The following is a 23,656-nucleotide window of genomic DNA, read 5'->3' on the forward strand; positions in this document are numbered from 1 at the left end:
AATTCAGAGTCTTGGGGTTGTGTGCAACGCAGCACTAAGCAGATAATTCCATCAGCACCAGAAATTCTCCTTGTGCAACAGAACAGTCTCTCCCTAAATCTGTTCTAGGGGTTCCTTCCACCCTCCAGAGCAGATTTTGGGGAGGCATATTATGTGCATGGAATGGAGGTGGAGAGGAGAGGGGAAATCCCCTTGCACTAATGCAAAATTTTAGTTGAATTCCACCTATACGTTTTGCAAATGGGACCTGCATCGACAATAACACACTAAACTTAATGAGGGTATAGAGACCACAGCTCAGAGGCTGCATGCAGAAGGACGCAGGTTCAGTCTGCCTCATCTCCATGTAAAACTGGGCAAGACCTTAGCCTTAAACCCTGCAGAACCATTGCCAGTCAGTGTGGACAATACTGAGCTAGAAGAACTAATGATTTGACTCGCGTAAGGCTGCTTTCTGTGGGACGCGGGTGGCGCGGGTGGGTAAAACCTCAGCGCCTAGGACTTGCCAATCGTATGGTCGGCGGTTCGAATCGCCGCGGCGGGGTGAGCTCCCGTCATTTGGTCCCAGCTCCTGCCCACCTAGCAGTTCGAAAGCACTCTTAAGTGCAAGTAGATAAATAGGTACCGCTTTATAAGCGGGAAGGTAAACGGCGTTTCCGTGTGCTGCGCTGGTGCTGGCTCGCCAGAGCAGCTTCGTCACGCTGGCCATGTAACCCGGAAGTGTCTCCGGACAGCGCTGGCCCCCTCTTAAGCGAGATGGGCGCGCAACCCTAGAGTCGGACACGACTAGCCCGTACGGGCAGGGGTACCTTTACCTTTAAGGCTGCTTTCTATGTTCCTCTAAGTTCAGGGTTCTTGCCAGCCATTCCTTCCAAACAGGACACTCCATTTCTCTATCCCCACGCCTCTAGTTTTATATTTCTAACATTTCTCACATTCTGTGCCCACTGAGCATGCTCAGTTCTTATCAGGCTATTTGGGAGGGCAGTGTCTAAAGTTTTTGCGTCTAAAGATTTTGTACCTTTGCAAAACTCAAGATTCCCTTAAGCAAGCTTGATAACTCCTCCTTGGTCACGTCTGCACCATACACTCCTGCACATGGCTCCTGGAACTGCAGTTCCCTGGCACAAGGTTACAATTCCTGGCACCCTTTATGAACTACACTTCCCAGGATTCTTTGGGGGAAGCCACGTGCTTTAAAAGTGACCCTGATTTCTCAGTGGCCCCATTTCCATCAGCACCCACCAGCTGTGCCCACTACAGTGGTGCCTCGCAAGACAGAATTAATTCGTTCCGCAAGTCTCTTCGTCTTGCGAGTTTTTCGTCTTGCGATGCACGGTTTCCCATAGGAATGCATTGAAAATCAATTAATGCGTTCCTAGGGAAACCGCCTTCAGACCAGGTCCGGGGACAGTCTGTCCCCGCACCTCTTCTGAAGGCTGGGGGACGACGACACAAGGGCTTTTCTTCCCACCCCCAGCATTTTAAAAAACCCCGGGACAGCGGAGGACTTCTCCGCTGTCCGGGCGATCTTAAAATGCTGGCGGGCGGCATTTTAAAATCGCCCCGGGACAGCGGAGGACTTCTCCGCTGTCAAGGGCGATTTAAAAGCCCCTGGGAAGGCAGGCAGGGGGGACAAAGACTTTTGCCCCCCGCCAGCCTTCAGAAGGTGTTCCCGCCCCCCCCCGCCCCGCTTCGGAGCACCGTTCCGAAGCGGGACGGTGGGGGAAGGTGTTCCCGCGTCCCCGCCCCGCTTCGGAGCACCGTTCCGAAGCGGGGCGGTGGGGGAAGGTGTTCCCGCCCCCCGCCCCGCTTCGGAGCACCTTTCCGAAGCCGGGCGGTGGGGGAAGGTGTTCCCGCCCCCCCCCGCCCCGCTTCGGAGCAGCGTTCCGAAGCCGGGCGGTGGGGGCGGTGGGGGCAGGTGTTCGGAGCAGCGTTCCGAAGCGGGGCGGTGGGGGTAGGTGTTCCCTCCCCCCGCCCGGCTTCGGAGCACCGGGAGAAGCAATCTCCCCACAGCCCCTTGCTTCAAAAGAGGTCCGGGGGCAGCGGGAAGCGCTTCCCGCTGTCCCCGGACCTCTTTTGAAGCAAGGGGCGGTGGGGAGAGGTCCGGGGCAGCGGGAAGCGCTTCCCGCTGTCCCCGGACCTGGGGCTGCGGGGAGAAGATCGCTTCTCCCCGCCGCCCCTTGCTTCAAAAGAGAAGACCCGCTGTCCCCGGGGCAAGCTTCGTTTTGTGAAGCAAGCCCATAGGGAACTTCGTCTTGCGAGGCAACTCGAAAACGAAAAAACCTTTCGTTTTGCGAGTTTTTCGTCTCGCGAGGCGTTCGTCTTGCGGGGTACCACTGTATTAGGCAGAGTGATATCACATCCAACTGAACCTAATTGCACAACCTAATTGTGCAGAATTCTGCCTTCCTGCATACCTCCTTGTCTATAGGTAGTGGAGAGTTCCCCACGCTGAGCCTTACCCGTTCTGTATAATGAAGTCAACCAGGGGGAGGGAGGTCCTGTTGGCATAGCGCACAGCCAGATGCAAAGCCCGCTCACCTGGTTCCTATGAGAAGGGCAAAGAGGCAATACTTTGCAAACCTTTCTGGGCTAGAGCTCTGCTCTGATAGATCAAGTCAGATGAGGTGGGGGAAGGACAAAAACCAACCAACCACAAGTCAAAGGAAATCCTGTGTAAGCTGCCTGGGTGTTGGCTCTACTGTTTGGGCTCCCTGCCTCTACCAACCACTCCTATATCGGGAAGTTTTTAATGTTTGATGTTTTAGTATGTTTTATATATGATGTAAGCCAGCTGGAGTGGCTGGGGAAACCAGCCACTATAATGTGGCAGGCCATTATTTATGGGGTCTTGTGATGCCGAAATGCTTCCAGCTAGCTAAGTGATGGCTCACACCTCGTTCCAGTGTTTCCCCTGCGCCCACACTCAGTTTTATTCTGCTCACCTGGCCTTCGGGGCTGGCTAGAGGTTTGGACAGGTCGTGGCCCTCTGCAAAGGCCTGAAGCAGAGCCAGGAGATCCCTGCTCCGGATTGCTTCCCAGAGGCGGCAAGGCTCATCCCTGGCCGCTTTGTGAACGTACTTGCGCTCCATGTACTTGGCCATGATGAATTCCTTCCGGGCATTCCTGCATGGAGGGAAGACGGAGAGGTCTCAAACACGGCACCTGTCGTCCAACCCACTGCAATGAAGGAAACCCTGCCCACACGTGTCCCAGAGTGGGCTCGAAGCGCCAACCTTCTGGTTAACAACCAATGCACTCCCCCCCCCCCGCTCGTTTCAGTTTCTACTCACATATCACTGCTTGAGGAGGGTTTCGGGCTAACGGGGACTGGCAAAGTGGCCTCCATGACTTCATTAAACTTGGCATTGCCAATGCTGACTGCCAGCTGTAAGAACAAGGAAAGGAACTGGTGTTATGTATCTCCATGAAGCATCAAAGACATACAGGCTTTGGGTGGGTAGGTGGGGGGAGGTCCTGGGCAAAATCTCTCCCTGCCAGGCCCCCTCTTCTGTTTTAAGAGGCCTTCCCAGGCTTCCTGACAATAGTTTGGGAGGATCAGTGGTGCTCTGAGAAGCGATGAGAGCGCACCATTAGAAACACTCCCCACAATGCCCCAGGGAAACAGGGCATTGTGGGAAATGGGAACATAGGCTAGACCCAACTTTCTGGCCAGGGGGGTAGAAAATGAAAAGGAGGCCCAGGGCAGGCATCAGAGGAGTGCTGCCTAAGGATGCCATGTGACAATAATAATACAGTAGGTAGAAGAGCTTCCCATAGGTGTCCATTTGACTAATTGGTAAGGTAATCCAAGGCAAAAGGCCTCCCCTCACCATTCTCTACTCCGGACAGCAAGTGAAATCTCTTTTGTTTAGGGAGCCATTAGAGGAGGACAGGGATAAGAGGATTCAGGAAACTCTTTGCTGCTTAACTTTCTGTATTTGTTGCCTCAGACATTTGGGCAGCACTAGTGATGGGATGATTTGCTCTGGCTACATTTCTAGAATATGTTTATGCATTTTGATTACTTTCTCTTATCCTTGAAAATCTAAACTACGCTAAAAGAAAATGACGGCATTTTAACCCAATATATACTTTAAGTCCTCACAACCACCCTGAAGGTATGAAAAGGCATAGAGTATAAAAAGGAAAGGGGGTCCCTGATTAATTCTCCACAAGGAACCTTTCCTTCCTTATTTTAGGGCCAGGGTGGGGAACATACGTTGGACTACAATTCCCATCACCCCTGACTATTGACTATTCTGGCTGGAGTTGATGGGAGCTGGAGTCCAGCAGCTTTAGGGGGGGGGCACAGGTTCCCTATTCCTATTTTGGGCTATCAAGCTTCTGCCTTTCCCAGCGGCGTCACTTTACAGACAATGTGTCGCTCTTAGGGACACAGCAGCTACTGTCATGCAAGAAGAGATCTAAAGCAGCAGGACTGGGGAAACTATGGCCCTCCAGATGTTGTTGGGACTACAACTCCCATCACCCTTGACCACTGGGCTATGCTGGCTGGGGATGATGGGTGTTGGGAGTCCAGCAACACCTGTAGGGCCAGAGATCCCCTACCCCTCATCTAAACCAACCCCAAGAGCACTTAGTTGGTTCTTGCTAGATTTAAAATCCGTTTGTAGGCACAAAAATACCTGGTTTTACACCAGATTTAGCTTCCCACTGTTGTGCCGGTGACTTCAGGATGCCAAAGAACTTGATGCCACCATGGAGGAAGCAACTTTGGCAGTGTGGCTACAAAAGAGAGAAGTAAGGAGGCAAAACAGAAGTGGGGAAAGGGGCCCTCTGTTTCCAATGCACAGCCTTTGTGCTTACCAGCAGTTCAGAAGTGCTGAGCACATCCAGGGTCAAAGACTGGATTCGGGAGTAGTGCACCCCCAACTCACGGTGGATCCCTGAACACTCGATGCATGTCAGAATGCCAAGGTTGGTGGAGAGCCACGTGGGATCTGAGAGAGAAGCCAAGTACAGAGATGCTACATGAAAAAGGCGTTTTCTCCCCGCCAAGACTCATTCCTTTCCCACCTTGACATGTAAGCAGGTTACAAAAGGACAGTGGGTACAAGTTGTTGGAAGCCCCATGGAAGTGAAGGCAATGGCTGAGAGACTCCCTGGCACAGCCCTCATCCATTTCAGTTGGGCTGACATGGAAATATTCCCATTGGACAAATATAGGCAATACGTTTATTAGTACAAAATGGAAGAGAAGTCATTCATTTATGAGGAATATTATGATTATAAAATTGCATCTTTTTTGTGTACAGTAATACTTGTCGATCTATGACAGTAATAAGTACGAACATACTCTAAAAACAAGAATATGTATAATTGTAAGATAAAGTAAGATGTAAAGATATACTTGTGAGTAACAAAGGAAAAACTAATAATAATAAAAAAGGAAATATTCCCATTGGATCAGAAAGCTTATTGAGACTTGGGCCTTGGATTTTGTAAGAGGTTGCATCAAATGAACTCCTTTTTTAAGGCAACCAAATACAGTTGTAGCCAAACAACTTAAGAACTGAACTTCTTAACAAAAATAAAAGCTTGACCCACACAGTAAATAAAAACATACACGTGGCAACCATTTTGTATAGGGGGTCCATTCCTGGCCCCTGCATGTGTTGGTGGTGCGCCCATAAGCCCACCACACCCTCTTCTGGGTCCAAAAGGACCCACATGTCAATTGGACGTGTGCAAAACGGTCAACCCCTGTACATAAAAAACATGGACGCATGTCCTTGTCTAAAGCTGAGCAGCCTTTGCTGTGAATTTAATGGCATTAAATGTTACAGATATGTCTGTACCAAACACCAGATATGTAGTAATATCCATATCACTGCTAAAGATTTCTCTAAATATTTTTGCCTAAGTATTTAGTGCAAGTAGATAAATAGGTACCGCTCCGGCAGGAAGGTAAATGGCGTTTCCGTGCACTGCTCTGGTTTCGCCATAAGCGGCTTAGTCATGCTGGCCACATGACCCGGAAAAACTGTCTGCGGACAAACGCCGGCTCCCTCGGCCAGTAAAGCGAGATGAGCGTCGCAACCCCAGAGTCGTCCGCAACTGGACTTAACTGACAGGGGTCCTTTACCTTTACCTTTTTATTTCACAGTTTACAGTATACCATGTAGCGTGCATGACATCCTCTAGCCAAGGACTACCACATACACAAAAGCAGCAATCTCTGGAGATTTTCTAAAATCTTCCTTCCAGAAAATTACGACTTCATGGTCTGAAAATGCAGGTGTGCTTTGCAGAGCAAAGGTGGATTTTGCTCAGTTAAGCATTCCTCTTCTCCCTGCTGCGATTTTAAGGCGGGGAAAGTACTGGAAAACTCTGGACAAGGCAATGGCATCCACATCCTTTCATGCTGTGTTGCAGCACCCATCCCTGCTGCACCTACCTGGGGCTCCGCAGTCACAGCATTGCCTGTTGCCTGGCATGTTCTTCACCTCGCCAATGATGAGTTTGGTCAGCTCTTGCAGCCCCCCATCTGCCATGCTGCCAGCCGAAGACACGCACCCCCCTGGGTCCCCCTTGAAAGCGTTGCTGAGTGCTTCGTCCTTGCTGTTCTGGAGCACCGACACCCACCTGGTTCGTGGGAAAGAGCAACCATCAGGAAACCATTTAATTCGCAGGCCAGGTGACAAATGCCTTTCGTCACTGCAGTCACTAAGGAAAGGCTTTTTTTTACATTTAAAGAAATATTTTCATTTCTTTAAACAAGAGTGCATACTTCAGTAACATTCAAGAATTAAAAAAACAAACAATACAGGTAATATGAATTTAACACGGACACACAAAACATAAAATTTGGGTTGTTTCATTCATGGGAAAAATAATTGTCGGTGTTGGGAGGTAGTAACGTTTCAAAACAGATTTGCTTTATTTATAAATATCAGGATATTGCCCTCCAGATCTTATGATACCATTACCTAAAGATGAAAAGTTACTAGGCATTCGAAATAGCAGACCACTGGGGTCACCTATCTCAATATTGTCCACACTGACATCTCACCCGCACTATACATTTAAAGCAGTGGTCCTGCCACTTTCACAGCCTTCCCAAAATGATTCCCAAGAACCGTAGCATGTTAAGGGTGCTGGGAGCTGTTAGGAGACCACTGTTCCCATCAGAGAGCTACAATTCCTAGTGTTTCTTGGGCAGAGGGATGGACTCTTAAACCACTCTGGAAACTGTAGCTCCATGCGGGGAACAGGGGTCTCCTGTTAGCTTTCGGTACCCTCCATGAACTATCATTCCCAGGATACTTTGGGGAAAACTGACAGGCAGCGGCTCTCCAGGATTTCAGACCAGGATCTGGAAATGACAGGGGTTGAACATGGTATCTTTTTGCACGCAAGGCAGATTCTCTACCACTGAGCAATGGGCCCTTTGGAAGAGAAAAACCCAAAACAAACCAGGGATGTAACAGCAGGAACAGAAGTAAGAACATATTTATTTCCCCCTTAGCAAATGCTTGTTCCCCTCACTAATGCTACAAGCAGTTTTCCCCAACCAGAGGGGCAGGAGGCCTAAGGCAGAGAGAACAAGCAGCAAGGGACTTACACAATACATTCGTGCTCATCCTCTGCTTGGAAGTGGTAAGTCCTGTTATCTGCAAGGAGAGGAAACTTGGATGGGTGAAAGAGTAAAAAAGAAGCATGAAACTTCCCTCAGCTTGTAGCATAACAACAACAGCAGCAGCAGCAGCAGCAGCAGCAGCAACAACCAGAGTTCATGGTATTTTAAAATGGCAAGGGAGCTCAGTGGCCATCCAGCTGCTCAGTCCAGGAATCTTGCAATCTCAGCTGCAAAGAACTTCCCCCCAATGCATGTTCCCAAATGGTAGGTAGCGTTAGACTCTTTGGCAGCTGCCTGAATATCAGGGCCAGTTCATACTGCGGCTTAATGCAGACTACAAACCCTCCTCCAGCTATTGCAGCCCCTAATTTCTCCTCCCTAAATATGGAGATTCCCTACACTTCGACAATCCGAATAGGAGATCTATATCAATTGCATAAGGAATCTCTGGATTTATGGAGGAGAAGTTGTGGGACAGCAGTAGCTGTAGGACAATGCTGCTTGGATCAGGGAAAATTAAAGGGGTTTGTCATCTGCATTAAGCCAAATCCTGGACAGTCCCTCAATCTAGGGCTGGGACAACCCCTGCATAGTCCCCAGCCTCTATGCATAAAGAGCAAAGAGCAGAAATGTTAAACATATATGTGAAACTTCATGCAAAAAAAGAAAAAGACTTATAAAGTGGGTGGGCATACACAGATCTAAAGAACAGGGCACCTGTGAGTGTTGTCTCAGCCCAGGAATTTGTATTTGGTAGCAGAAATGTGCTCACAGTCCTTTCACACAAAAATACAGTCCTGGTTTCTTCCACCCAAGTTTTGTTCATTTCAGAATTCTATTTTTCGTTTTGTTTTTGTTTATGGGTAAGAGTCGTTGCTGTTGTTAGAATACTGGGAGTGATGTGTCCTTGGTGATCTACTGCAAATCAACCAAAGACCAACCAACTAATAGTTAAGAACAAACCCTTTACATGTGACTAATACATACCAAGTCAGGCAAATATATTTGTAGCTTTCACATCAGTTCACAGTTCTCAATGATAGGTTAAAAAATATATTACAACAATTCCAGGAAGGCAAATTCTGAAGGATTCATGAAGAAATGATATGGTTTGTGATATTTTGAAACAACAGATTTCCAAGATACAGTTCAAGTGTTTGCATTTTCTTATTTATTATGCATCGTTGTATATTGTGGAGTGGGCAATGATATTTATATGAATTACAAGAATGGAAAATGTTTGCAGGTTTAGTATAAACTGTATATTTTTTTAAAAAAAGTTACAACCCCCTGCAAGTCACTATTTAAAAAATGAACATATTTAAATGTTTGTTTTTCAGAGTTTCAGATGAAACTGATTTGCAGCTGACCTCTGGGGCAAAGTTCATCGCAACCTACAGAGCAGCAAGTGTTTTGCTTCAGAAAAACTGCTTGATGTTATCAATACTCTTGATAACATTTAGGAAAATATTAGGTTGTTTTAAAACAACAACAACCCGTAGGTAAATGAGTTTTAAGAGTTAGGTAAATGCCAATAAACTGATGTTAGCCATGCTACCACGTCCTCATTCCATGCATGCAACAACATAGTTGAATCCCACCCGTTGTTGTTGGTTTGGGGCATCTGTCTGCCTTGAGAGACAATGGAGTGCACCTTCAGGGGTGAATTGAAACCACTATGTTAGCAGCACCAGTGACCTCCCCAGGCCACAAACCTGGGCAGTGTGTATGGAGTTTCCTGGGCTGCCCAGATGACAAGATCCCCCTCTCAGCCTCGCTCATGTGGCCCAAAGGAAAGCAGAGCAATAAGTTTGGTACCAGCTTGGCTGCTGGAGCTGCTGGAAGGAGGCATACAAGGTACGATCCAACTGTCCTAGGGTTTACTACTACTACTACTACTACTACTACTAATAATAATAATAATAATAATAATTTATTATTTATACCCCGCCCATCTGGCTGGGTTTCCCCAGCCACTCTGGGCGGCTCCTTAGCCTTCTCTTCTCCCAAAGAGATCCTGCAAGCCAGTGGAGGTTTAGGATCAGAGCTTCCCTTCCCTTAGATGAGCTATCTTCCAACGTTGACAACCCCCCTTTGATCCTCGCTTTCCTCTACAGCATTGTGCAGAAACTGCCTTCTTGACCGTCGGACCCGCCTTCGGTCTCGCCCGCTCAATCCCGCCTGCAGGGTGCATGAAGTACGACGGTTTAAATTCACTTACGTGTCACAAGGTCAAAGGACTTTTTATCCTCTGGATGAGGCCTCACTTGGCAGGTCAACAGATTTAACTTGACGGGAGGCCGATTTATCTGCAAAAAAGGAAAGGGAAATGGTAGCGGGGTAGCAACCAGACTCTTCCCTATGGCCTCTATTCACCCCGGGCTCCCTGAGCTTCAGATTGGAAAACTATGGAAGTGGAATGGGCAAGATTCTTCTGTACCTACAATGTACCACACAGGAGTAGAATGGAGGCTATAGGACAGGGGTAGGCAACCTAAATCCTGGGGGCCGGATGTGGCCTAATCGCCTTCTCAATCCGGCCTGTGGACAGTCTGGGAATCAGTGTCCTTTTATTTAAAATGCGTCTCTGGGTTATTTGTGGGGCATAGGAATTCATTCCAAAATATAGTCCAGCCCACCACATGGTCTGAGGGACGGCTGAAAAAGGTTGCTGATCCCTGCTATAGGATTTTCTCTGGCACAGAAAATACCAACTGTAACCACAAGAGGGCACATTCAAACCACAAATTAGACACATATGAAACCTGGTCAAATCACCTTGTGGGTTTAGGGTTTTCTGTTTTTATTTTACCACATCAAAGTGCAATTTACAAAACCAGACCTGACACAAGCAGCAATCCATAACCACTAGGGGGGAAAGTGGTTATGACCACCACAGGAAGGTCTGAGGACCACACAGGCAACAAAAAGAAAACAGAACGAGTTAGGATGGGGAAAGAAATGAAACACGTTGCTTTTGGCTTCGCATCTGTCTTGAGAGACAGTGGAGTGCACCTCTGGGGGTGAAGTCAAACTGGTGGATTAGCAGCACTGAAGTGATGTCCCCGAGGTGGAAGCCTAGGCCGTATATAGGGAGACCCTGGGCTGCCCAGACAGCAAGAACCCCCTCTTGGCCTTGCTGATGTGGTCCAAAGGAAAGAAAAGCAGTGTGTTTGGAAACAAATACCTACAAGACAACTGGATGAAAGAGAATGGAGAAAGAGGAGCTGGCCGAGGAACACAGAAAATGAATTCTGAGAGGTGAAGCAAAGACAGGAAAGGGACGTGGGGGCCCAGCCTCCCTGCTAACCACAGGTCCCATCCGAAACCACCTTCAACAGAGTGGCAAGATATTAGCAGGGCAAGCCGAGAGAGGCAAAATGATTTTATTTCATTTCGTTATTACAGTGGCACCTCGGGTTACATACGCTTCAGGTTACATACGCTTCAGTTTACAGACTCCGCTAACCCAGAAATAGTACCTCAGGTTAAGAACTTTGCTTCAGGATGAGAACAGAAATCATGCTCTGGCGGCGCAGTGGCAGCAGGAGGCCTCATTAGCTAAAGTGGGCAGTTCGAGGTTAAGAATGGAGCTCCGGAACAAATTAAGTTCTTAACCCGAGGTACCACTGTATTACACTTACTGCCCTCCATTTTTCCAAAGAGCTGGAGGTGTCGTAGACACTTTCCCGCCCTCTCCCTTTCAGCTTTCTGAGGGAGGAGAGACTGAGAGATAGGGACAGACCCAAAGACTCCCAGTGGGTTTCATATGACTGAGTGTGGATTTGAACCCGGGCTCTCCCAGATTCTAGGGTTACCACTCTGACCTCTTCACCACAAGGTGGCTCTTGTGTGGGGATAGCTATTGGAAGGGAGTTATGGAACCTCCAGCCACAGGTCAAGCCTCCACATTTGGGCTGCCCATTGGTTTTCCCCAACCACGCACACCTGCCCCACCCCGGACATCGCACATTCGCTAAAGCCTCGAGGAATTCCTTTAAAAAACCTTAATGCACATCAGTGCGGACACACCTGTAGCTTTCAGGCAAGGAGGCAACTCTTTGGGCAAGAATTTCCACACCCACCTCCCATAAGCCCTACGTACCGTACTGTGCGAAATAGTGAGGCATCCGTACTTCACGCCACACTTCCTCTTCTGCCACACTTTCCGAATCCTGGGACACCAAGAAAGAAAGGCAGCGCAAATGCAGTTTTATATCCCAGATTATCTCCCCTGGAAGCCACAAATAGCATAATGCTGGACTTCCTGTCTTTAGAGGCTTGGCATGCATTTTCTTTTGGCAAAGGATACCACCAAGTTAATGGTTGTATGTGGGGAAGCACTTTTGCACCCTAAACGCTAAATAATTTTATTGCAGTGGAATCATTGCAGGCAAATGCTTTTAAAGGCCAATCTTCAACAGGTGGCAGAAAAAGTCAGCTGGATGAAACATGGGTATGTGTCCATCCATGAGCATGCAGACACACAGAGAGATTTATTCTCAGTTATTCATTCACTTTACATAATTCTAGATTACTTTTTCGGGGAAAGCCCTTGCAAGAGAGCCTATTCTAGAAAAATAAACAGAAGCGCAAGACAGCAAAAACTCCATTCAAATAAACATACAGTTGCTTAAAATAATTCATAGACTAGTAGCATGCTCATATAAAATAAATTTAATGATTAAACCATGCAACTTAAACGCAGCAACACTATAAGTTTTTCAGCTCAGCATGTCAGCTAAAAGCTATGAAAAGAAATGGGGTTTTAAAGGCTCATTTTCAAGCCTGTGCTGATGGAGCCAGATGAATCTCCCGCAGGAGGGAGACCCTAAAAATATGGGGCCATCACTGAAAAGATCCCATCTGCTATGCCCTCCAATCTGATGGAGTCAAGAGCAGAGACTCTGAAGCCAATCTTGGCTTATTTATATGGGTGCAGGTGATCCATGAAATACAATTAAGGCTTCAAAGGTCATTTAACAGCACTCTATCTGCAACAGGCATATACGCACAGACATGAGCAACCAAGCTTAGCAGGAGAAACTGAACGCTTGAGCTCATTAAAACACTCGTCCATAACTTGATCTAAGGTGGCTGCAACAGGACTAACCACCATGCAAATATACAGAATGGATCCCCTAATGCACGTTTGGTTAAAGGTGGATCCCGGGAAAGACTACAGAGCTATCAAACGCAGGAACAGCTGTTCCTAGACTGTGCCGTGTCAAGTTCAAGGCAAAAAGCTGCAGGTCTGAGGGTCACTAGCGTCACATAGAAAGCTTTCATCAGGAAGCAGTGACAAGCCAGCACAGCATCGTGGTCAGAGTGTTGGGACTAGGAATGAGGATATCAGGGATCAGATTCCCACTCAGCCGGGAAGCTTCCTGGCTTCTCACCAGCTCAATCCTAACACTAATACAGTTCAGACAAACCATCCCGTATAGCAGGTGGTGTTGACCTTTTGGGGTCCATGGCCTCATGTGCAAACTGGAGAAACTGTTGGGGTCACCAAACACACAGATGCAGCACAACAGAATACTTCTTTAAAGCCTAATTCCAAGGGGTGGTGGGGAGAGACCTCTCTAAGTGCACGCAGTACCTGTTGGAGCTCAAGTGAGATGCAAGAACCCTCCCAAAGAGACATTTGCATCGCTTTGGGCCACCACCTTCTGGAGATCCAACACAAAGACAATTGCACGTTCTCACCCATCGCTTTTCTTGTGCAGGAAGCCCGATTTCTCGGTCCCATATTGCTTGTTCCCTTGGTGCTGGTGGATGCTGTAGCCACTGCCGGAGTTCTTCCTGCTGAGGTTTTCCTGAGAGTTGCAAGGACATGTGAAACATATATAGCGATTCTACACATGGGATGCCCCATTGTGAACCTCCTCCTTCCACACACAGATACATAGCCGCTGGCTCAAAATCCCTTTGGGAGGCAATCTATTCTCACAAGCAAGGCTAGCTCAAGGACTTGGGTGGAGCAGTATAGACGCTGCCAATTCTACTAAAGGTGAAAGGTATGTATAGTCATACCTCAGGTTACAGACGCTTCACGTTGCGTTTTTTCAGGTTGCAGACCGCTGAAACCCGGAAGTACTGGAACAGCTTACTTCCAGGTTTTGGCAGTTGCGCATGCGCAGAAGCACTAAATCACGCTTTGCGCATGTGCAGAAGTGCCAAATTGCAACCTGCACGTGCGCAGACGTGAGTTGCGAATGCTGCGGGTTGCAAACGTGCATCCCACACAGATCACATTCGCAACCCGAGCATCCACTGTATAAGCAAGATCAGCCGCATGACCAAAGCGTGATGCAAAAATCTTGTTTCAATACAAAACACCTAGCCAGATTTAAATGAATCAAAACATAAATGCTTAACTGTGATTTCATGAATCAAGTGATATAAGAGCATAAGAAGGCCTGTGACCCATCTAGTCCAGCATCCTGTTCTCACAGCAGCCTGTAAGAAGCAGTTCCTGAAAGCAGGATTTGAGTGCAATGGCAGCCTTCCCATTGACAATTCCCAGCAACTGGTATTCTGAGGCATGCTGCCTCCAATGATGGTGGAGGTGGAACACAGCTATTGTGGGGAAAGTCAGTGTGGCATAGTGGCTAAGAGTGTTGGACTAGGACACAGGAAAAGGGTAAAGGTAAAGGGACCCCTGACCATTAGGTCCAGTCGTGACCGACTCTGGGGTTGCGGCGCTCATCTTGCTTTATTGGCGAGGGAGCCGGCGTACAGCTTCCAGGTCATGTGGCCAGCATGGCTTCTGGTGAACCAGAGCAGCACACAGAAATGCCGTTTACCTTCCCGCCAGAGCGGTACCTATTTATCTACTTGCACTTTGACGTGCTTTCGAACTGCTAGGTTGGCAGGAGCAGGGACCAAGCAACGGGAGCTCACCCCGTCACGGGGATTTGAATCACTGACCTTCTGATCGGCAAGTCCCAGGCTCTGTGGTTTAACCCACAGCGCCACCCTTGTCCTGGCCACAGCATATATAAAACATAGTAAAACATCAAACATTAAAAACTTCCCGATATAGGAGTGGTTGGTAGAGGCAGGGAGCCCAAACCAAGCAACAGGAGCTCACCCGGTCGTGGGGATTCAAACCGCTGACCTTCTGATTGGCAAGTCCTAGGCTCTGTGGTTTAACCCACAGTGCCACCCATGTCCCCAGGACACTTGGCGATGTGACCTTAGGGCAGCCACAACATCTCAGCTTAATCTTGATAAAATTGGAGGAGGAGGAGAAGAATTATGTTTGCTACCCTTAAGGTCTTTTTTAGAGGAAAGGTTGGAAATAAATGTAATGATCGACAATAGCAGCTACTGAGAGCCTTAACCTCCACAAATGTCTCATCTTCTTTTAAAGCCATCCAGCCTCAAATTAAAACAGAATGGGATCTTGAAGGTGTTCGCAGCCTCTTTCACATACGCACACACAAAAAGTGCTCACAGGAAACTCACCCCTTTGTTCTCCAGCTGCAGGATGCCTCGGAGGGAGTCTCGGATGCGAGTGAGCTGCTTGACCTCCTCTTCCTTCACCTGATGAAGCTAGAAAGGGAGGAAGATGCTGAGAGGCGAATCAGATGCAGGCTGCACAAACCCAGTCCAGCCCCATCACTAACATTGCAGCAGCCACCTCCGAACAACATTCTTAGGCGTTGTTCTGCTGTTGAGACTTGTTCTATTAATCCCAGGGAGTTAAGGGGGTGCCATATCAAGAGTGAAGTCTCCCACAGAACAAACCTATCTCACTGTAGGGTTCTACAAACTTTGAGGGGTTGATGCAAAACATTTTTATTTGACAGAACATTCTCCTGAAAGGAGGAAAGACAGTTTTACCCCTTCTGTCACAATGGACTCCCTCAAACCACATGCTACAAATCTGGGCTTCGTTTTTTAAAAGATTTCAGCCCTACCCTCAAACCTCACTATTTATGGAGCTTCAGAGGCGAAAAACCACACAGGTCTCTTCACAATGGAAAGAACAACAGAAGAGAGGAGGAATATGGGTCAGTACAGTCACACATACTTAAATAATTCCTTATACACACGCTCATACAAGCCCCTCTTTAATCTCCACCCAGGCCAGCAAGAGGCATTGTCAGAATTCAAGGACATTTTCCAGTCAGGCAAAACACTCAAGGAGGTGCAAACTAGGGCCAGTGAGGGGTGTGTCCTGGATAGAGTCTCGGGGGCCAAATTTGGTCCCTGGGCCTGAGATTCCCCAACCTGCAGTAAGCCAATGCTTTAGTCTGCAGGTGCAATTAAGAGTCCCTTGCAAATGCTTTAGATGAGACAGATCCCTTAATGACTTACTGCATGTAAAGACGTTGCTAGCTTCTCAATGAATGGGTACAGGCTCTGAGATGCCTTCCAGCCATCTTGGAAGAAACTGGAAATGTGTTGTCGTTTTCAATCAGCAAAAGAAATGTTTCAAAAAGGGAGGGCGAGAGAGGACATTGTGAAGTTAGCTTGCATTGTCAGAGAGCCACAGCAAAACATGAGTGATCAGCTGTCACTTAAGAAGCCCCTTCACAGGAAGTGATGCGGGCAACTGGCCAGAAGCTGGACTTCCTGAGGCGCTTACTTGTGCTGTGCATGATAGAACTTGATAAGGCTCTGCAGAAAGTCTGGTCCTTGCTTCATTTGGCTTTCGTTGGCTTTCAGAAGATACTAGATGACAGGGGAAGAAAAGAAGAAAATGCCCGGTCAGGATCTAATGAGAACAGATTTTTCAAAATGGTGTTGTTGGTAAAGTTGTCAAAATGGTGTTGTTGGTAAAGTTGCGTGACTACTTTGCTCTCTCCCTTTAGTTGAAATTCCTGCACCGCAGAGGGTTGGACTAGATGACCCCTGAGGTCCCTTTCAACGCTACAATTCTAGGATTAAATGACCTTTGAGGTCCCTTGCAACCCTACAATTCTGTAATTCAATATTGACTGATGCACATTAATATTTTATGTTAGAATTTAAAATTTCATAGTGCTTACAGTATCAAAATGAATCTATTTGGACTGGCATACTGTGTTTTGAACGCTGAGGTGCCAGTTTGCATTCTTGTTGTGTCATCAGCCGCTTTGAGGGGAAAGCAGCATACAACTTGCATAAGTTATATATATATATATATATATATATATATATATATATATATATATGTTTTCGTAGATTTTCACGGGTACAGGAATGCAGGTTTTGGTGTCCTCGGGTGTCTTCCCGTGTAAAAGTTGGGGTGTCTAGGCGACGTTTCGACGAGGTCTCACTCGTCATCTTCAGGCTGGTGCTTTCGGCTTCTTGTTACTGGAACTGAGATCCCGCTCTGTTCCAGTAACAAGAAGCCGAAAGCACCAGCCTGAAGATGACGAGTGAGACCTCGTCGAAACGTCGCCTAGACACCCCAACTTTTACACGGGAAGACACCCGAGGACACCAAAACCTGCATATATATATATATATATATATATATATATATATATATATATATATATATATATATATATATTAAAGAAAAGTAAAACAGGCGCCTGCTTCCCTAGATATACTAGAGACACGCCTCATATCTTTCCCCTCCTGCTATTGCTCCTCTGGCACAGAGCTGCAAGCGAAGAAGGAGTGCTTCCATGTGCTGTTATTTATTTAACAGTGAAGCTATTCAAAGGGATGACTCACTCTCTGGCGGAGCCCCAACCCTTCCACCCAAATCAAGGAAGAAAGAAAAGGGGGGGAAACCACACAAAGGAAGAGGGAAGCTGCCACCCGCCCAACACTGGGGAGCTCTTTTAACCCTTCTGGAAAACCCAACCCTTCACAGCTCACAAGGAGCCAACAGTCAGCCTCCTCTCCCGATTTCTCGCACAGCTGAAAACCCCACATATCAAGATGGCTGAATGCCCCTCGGGAGCCCAAACTCACATTAACCTGTTTCACCGACCTGCAAAGACTGTTGCCTTAAGCAGCTGGGGGTGAGGAAGGTATTTCTTTCCCCCAATAGCTGTACATAACATTACACCAAGGGGCCCCACAGACAGAACGGCCGGAAACTACTGCAAGAACATAAGATCCCTGCAGCCCCATCCTGGTTCTTAGGACAGCCGACCAGATGCCATTAAAGGAAGCCGCCAAGCAGGACCCTGAGCACAACAGGAAGGCAAGTCTTGCACTCACAAGCAGGAGTCCGCCATTCTGCAGCGCTCACCATCCTCGCCACGGCAAGCGTCTATTGCTCTTTGGCAAGAGTAACAAGAGGCACCTGGTTTCAGATTGTTGTTGTTGTTTAGTCATTTAGTCATGTCTGACTCTTCGTGACCCCATGGACCAGAGCACGCCAGGCACTCCTGTCTTCCACTGCCTCCACAGTTTGGTCAGACTCATGTTTGTAGCTTCGAGAACACTGTCCAACCATCTTGTCCTCTGTCGTCCCCTTCTCCTTGTGCCCTCCATCCTTCCCAACATCAGGGTCTTTTCCAGGGAGTCTTCTCTTCTCATGAGGTGGCCAAAGTATTGGAGCCTCAGCTTCAGGATCTGTCCTTCCAGTGAGCACTCAGGGCTGATTTCCTTCAGAATGGATAGGTTTGATCTTCTTGTAGTCCATGGGACTCTCAAGAGTCTCCTCCAGCACCATAATTCAAAATCATCAATTCTTCGGCGATCAGCCTTCTTCATGGTCCAGCTCTCACTTCCATACATCACCACTGGGAAAACCATGGCTTTAACTATACGGACCTTTTGGTTTCAGATGGAGGGCTGCATCTCTCCATGGGCAACCTCGCAAGCCAAGGATTGGCAGCTCCAGAAGCAACCAGCGCTAGCCAGAGACTCTTGGAGGCTGGTTCACCAGGGCGATTAGGGCACTGTCCCACCAACCTCAGTCAGCTGTCAATCAGCCATCACCTGCCTATTTTCTTAGATCACATATACATCATGCGTTTAAAGCATATAAAGGTAAAGGGACCCCTGACCATTAGGTCCAGTCGTGGCCAACTCTGGGGTTGCGGTGCTCATCCTGTTTTATTGACCAAGGGAGCCGGCGTACAGCTTCCGGGTCATGTGGCCAGCATGACTAAGCCGCTTCTGACGAACCAGAGCAGTGCACAGAAACACCGTTTACCTTCCCACCAGAGCGGTACCTATTTATCTACTTGCACTTTGATGTGCTTTCGAACTGCTAGGTTGGCAGGAGCAGGGACCGAGCAATGGGAGCTCACCCGTCGCGGAGATTCGAACCACCGACCTTCTGATCAGCAAGTCCTAGGCTCTGTGGTTTAACACACAGCGCCACCCACGTCCCTCATATGGCTCATATTAAAGCATATGGCTTCCCCCAAAGAATCCTGGGAACTATAGCTTTCCCGCCGTGGAGCTACAATTTCCAGCACCCTTAAACTACAGTTCCTGTGATATATTTTTTTGGGTGGGAGACTATGTGCTTTAAATGGATAGTGTGGTTGTGAGCCTACAGTCCAAAGGGTTGCATTAGCTGTCAGCTTCCCACGTTGCTGCCCTTGCAGAATTCAGAAGGCAGGATGGGAACATGACTAGTATTAGTTGGCCCTGCTCATCATTGGCTCTGTTTCCACTTCCTGTTGGCCGCCCTACCATCTGCCCCACCAAACTCAGTGGTCACTTGCCACCATGGACCAGAGGGGAACAGTGGGCAAAGCAACAGGTTGGACTCTCACCTTTGTACAGTAGGCTGTGCTTTACACTCACAAACACACTTAACTCAGCCTCCATCTAAGCAAGGAAGGAAGGAAGAAGCCTCACCAAGGATACATATTCAGCAAAAGCACTAGGTGAGAGTACAGAGCGCAGTTGGGGGAATCCCAGCCACATGTGGGCCCAGAGCCAGGGGTGTCACATACTGGCTTAGAACAAGGGACAGGGAATTATCCCCAATTCCAAGCAGAAAGTTGGGGTTGGCAGTCGGAGCCCCTGATTTCTCCTCCAGCTCTGAAAAGCTGGAGAGGGCTGTTTCAGCAGTAAGGGAAATGTGTCCCTTGCAACTTGGCTACCCAGAAAAGCAGATGTGTTCTTACCTCCTGCTGTAGTAGACAGAAGGGGGTTGTGCCTGGTCTCTCATGGTGTCAGGGACTAAGGCTGCAGCGCATAGTTATGGAACTTGCTCCTGCAGGAGGCAATGACCAAGCCATCAACCAAAGATGGCTTTAAAAGAGGATTAGGCAAATGCATGGAACAGAGGGCTGCTGATGGCTACTAGTCACAAAAGCTATGATCTGCCTCCACATCTACCTGGTTGTATCCATTCTGCCCCACCGATTTCAGTAGGTCTGCTAGAAGCACAACTAAGTCTGGATGCCCCTATGAACGCACCTTTTCACGATATCTGCACATATTGCTCTGACAAATGCAAGTCACACACGACAGATGTTGGTAACAGACACAAACAAGTCTTGACGCGTCCACAGCTGCGGGCCTCGCAAACAACCAGGAAATGTACAGAACTAACCAGCACCGTATTGCTAGGCAAGGCTCCCTTGCGTATTGCAACATGTAAGAAAGACAAGCTCCTTTTGCCAAATCCAAGTCATTCTTTGGCAGGTCCAGGGCTCAGGTGGCCGGCTTTAAGCATATGCAACAAGTTCCACGGAGCCAGAGAGAATCTCTCAGAATGCAATGGAAAAAATGTTCTCCGGAGACAGCCGAGCAATGCTGCGGAGAGGCTGCCAGAGGTATGTGGTTTCCATAAATTTGTGGATTCCACCGTCCAATCACCAAGTGTTTAATACACCTTTGGGACAATCCAGCGCTGTATGACTGGCTGGGAGAACAGCAGAGTTGCAACAGGCGGGGGGTGGGGAGGGGAGATGTGTAGCGATGAGAAAACATTTCCAGCTGCTTGGATTCCTTCCTACATGGGAGGGGTTGTTATCATTAGCTTTATTGTGTCTCCCCCAGTCCTACCCTGGCCTTTGGTGAAAGTTAGGCCTCTTCCAAGCATCCTTTCCAGAAAAAATGCAACAGGGAAAGGTTTGGGCCTCCAGCCGAGGAGACGTTCTAAGCCCTGATGCCTCCTGAAGTTGCCCCATTTTTCCATCCCAGGCATAGCCACTGTGGTTCTCTCCAGATGTTGTTGGACTCCAACTCCCAACAGCCTCAGCCAACATGGCCAATGCTCAGGGATGGGGGAATATGCTCTTCAACAACATCTGGAGGGCATTACATTGATTATTCCCGTTCTATCCTATCAGAGTTCCTTCCATCCTGTTAATTTTTTCCTTATTTGTCCTGGCTTTTCAAAGCAGGGACAGAGAGTGTCTGGTCTGTGGACCAATCCTGGCCCACCAGGGCATCCATCTTGGCCCATGAGGCCATTTTCTCCAAACCACAGCTTGCATCACTGGGTCACATCAGCTGAAGGGAAGGGGGGTTGGTTTCAATTGTGCTTGGTGCTACTACGCCAGCATGCCCCCCCCCCCTTCCAGGGAATGTGCTGGCAAAGCAGACCTTGCTCCCCCACGCTGTGTGTCAATTTTGAGAAGTGGGAGGGACCACCCACCTATCACTCACCTGACACCATCATGATGTCTGAGATGGCCATGCCCACCTCTCAGAGTTGGCCCTGTGGAAGGGGATGGGAGATAAGGATGTGTCCCACCAGGCCAAATGGATTCCCCACCAGTTTTAACATCGCCCCCCCCCCATTTAATAACTTTCTTTCCTTTTTCATGGATGCATGATTTGGGAAAAAGAAGGTTATTTCCTCAGGCTCCCAGGAACAAACTTGTAGGCATGTGTACATGCGTGCATTGTGTGTTTAGGAGGCACACTAAAGTCAGAAAGGAGTTGCTCTCATTTGCTTTCCAGAACAGTAGCTATATTGGTCTCTCTGCGCACATTCTGTATACTCAAGGACTACCTCTCCCCATGTGAACCAACACAAGAACAGGCCTTCTCAGTGGTGGCTCCCTGCTTATGGCACTCTCTCCCCCTGGAAGGCATACCTGGTGCCATCACTATCTATTTTTAGGAGCCAGGCAAAAGCTTTGTGTTCTCCCCTGCCAGGCGTTTGGCCTTTAATTTGCAGGGGTTTTGATATCTGTGGCCTCGTCCAGTACCTTTTCTATAAATATGAATGTGTTTTTAGCTTTTACTTTGTTTCGGTTTTACATTGGTTTTAATCTATGTGCTACTTTTTTGTTGTGGCGTTGAGTTTTTTTTTTCCACATTTTAGAAAGCGATTAGTAAGTGCAACAAATAGCAATATAAAAATAACAATACACCAATAGCATCCAGCCCCCAACAGATTACCCCCAAGAGAAGGTGTCCTCTGAAAAGAAAAAAAAAGTTTTCTACTCCTGGGCAGTGGCGTAGCGTGGGGGGTGCAGGGGGGGCCGGCCGCACCGGGCGCAACATCTGTGGGTTAGGGTTAGGGGGCACAAATCCACAGGTTAGGGGGCGCAAATCCACGGGTTAGGGGGTGCAAATTACTTGCCTTGCCCCGGGTGCTGACAACCCACGCTACGCCACTGCTCCTGGGTCAAACGAACAGCCAGAAAGTATCAAATAAGTCTCCCAGAGTTTTTAGGTTTCAGCCAAAGGGCCTAAGTAGCTGCTGAGTGCCAGTTAACCCCAAGTGCCTATGCCCACACAGGGCCAAGCCAAGGCTTTGCTGTCAGGGTCAAGCATCCGGTCCTAGGAGGAACAAACACCATCATTTTCAGGGAGTTCCTACCTCACACATCTGAAGCTGGAAAGCGCGGCGCTCCTTCTGCAGGTCTTCGGCGATTTCTGCAGCCGATGGTTCGGCCTGAATGACTCCAGATATCTTGGTTCGCTCCTTCTCCTTTTCCATCTTTGCTCTAGGGGAACGAGGAATGCCAAAGATAATGCAACAGCTACAACTCCCATCAGCCTTGATCACTGGCTGTGCTGACTGGGGTGCTGATGGGAGTTGGAGTCCAACAACATCTGGAGGGACACAGGTTCCCCATCCCCAACCACACCCATGGTCTAGAGACGATGGCGGCTGTGTATGAGCCTGTGACAGCCACCAGCCTAGGTGCATTTAAAAGAGTTTCAGGCAAATTCATGGAAGATAAGGCTCCTAGGCTCCATGGCTATGTTCTACCTGTACTAGGAGCCAGTATGCCTCCGAATGTCAGATGCTGGGGAGAATACAACTGGGGAGAGCACTGTTGCACCCCAATGCCCTGCTTGTGGGCTTCCCATTGGCGCATCCAGTTTGGCCACTGTGAGAGCAAGATGCTGAGCTAGATGGGTCTTTGGCCTGATCCAGCAGGCCTCTTCTTATGTTCTAACACAACTCACAGCCTTTCCTGTTATGGCAAGATGCACTATATATGATATGTCTAATTAAAGGTAAAGGGACCCCTGACCATTAGGTCAAGTCATGACCGACTCTGGGGTTGCGGTGCTCATCACGCTTTACTGGCCGAGGAAGCCGGTGTACAGCTTCCGGGTCATGTGGCCAGCATGACTAAGCCGCTTCAGGCGAACCAGAGCAGCTCACGGCAATGCTGTTTACCTTCCTGCTGGAGCGGGAATTTATCTACTTGCACTTTGATGTGCTTTCGAACTGCTAGGTTGGCAGGAGCAGGGACCGAGCAACGGGAGTTCACCCCGTCGCAGGGATCTGAACCACCAACCTTCTGATCGGCAAGTGCTAGGCTCTGTGGTTTAACCCACAGCGCCACCCGTGTCCCATATGTCTAATTACATAATAGTAATTATTTCTAAATTGGCGCCTATACATACAAATTAGAGCATGCAATTCTACACAGGCATGTGTCTTCTATCCCTTTTACCTTGGTGGTGTGTAAGTGGTGATCCTACTGCAGTTGTATTCATACAGGCTGCAAGCAAGCAGCTACATGGCAGAAAAATCTGTCATGTGTTAAGTAGGAGTGTTTTTTAAAATTCACCCATGGTATGCAACTGCTGTGGTCCATTTAGTTACCTCTGGGACCAATGCAACAACTAAACACTTTTCTGTTTATTTTATTTGGGTGGGGGGAGTTCCCGCAGAAATATAATGGAGATCAGAGCTAGGAAACATAAAGA

General features: G+C 48.2%; 1 protein-coding gene across 3 annotated transcripts in view; it reads right to left on the reverse strand.

The window, feature by feature from the left end:
- Positions 1–23,656, reverse strand: part of ASAP3 (ArfGAP with SH3 domain, ankyrin repeat and PH domain 3) — an 83,794-nt gene that overhangs the window by 12,582 nt on the left and 47,556 nt on the right. For all 3 annotated transcript variants that reach the window (XM_083512133.1, XM_083512131.1, XM_083512132.1), the window contains exons 6-18: positions 22,308–22,434; positions 16,206–16,291; positions 15,935–16,010; positions 15,080–15,166; positions 13,316–13,425; positions 11,712–11,781; positions 9,828–9,915; positions 7,592–7,640; positions 6,425–6,612; positions 4,834–4,967; positions 3,297–3,391; positions 2,949–3,129; positions 2,466–2,551 (exon numbers count right to left, since the gene is read on the reverse strand). In XM_083512133.1, the coding sequence (XP_083368259.1) occupies positions 2,466–2,551; positions 2,949–3,129; positions 3,297–3,391; positions 4,834–4,967; positions 6,425–6,612; positions 7,592–7,640; positions 9,828–9,915; positions 11,712–11,781; positions 13,316–13,425; positions 15,080–15,166; positions 15,935–16,010; positions 16,206–16,291; positions 22,308–22,427 (1,370 nt within the window). In that variant the 5' untranslated portion in view covers positions 22,428–22,434. The remainder of the gene's footprint in view (positions 1–2,465; positions 2,552–2,948; positions 3,130–3,296; positions 3,392–4,833; positions 4,968–6,424; positions 6,613–7,591; positions 7,641–9,827; positions 9,916–11,711; positions 11,782–13,315; positions 13,426–15,079; positions 15,167–15,934; positions 16,011–16,205; positions 16,292–22,307; positions 22,435–23,656) is intronic.

The sequence above is a fragment of the Podarcis liolepis genome, assembly GCF_965112155.1.
Source record: "Podarcis liolepis genome assembly, chromosome: 7".
In the NCBI taxonomy this organism is placed as follows: domain Eukaryota; kingdom Metazoa; phylum Chordata; class Lepidosauria; order Squamata; family Lacertidae; genus Podarcis; species Podarcis liolepis.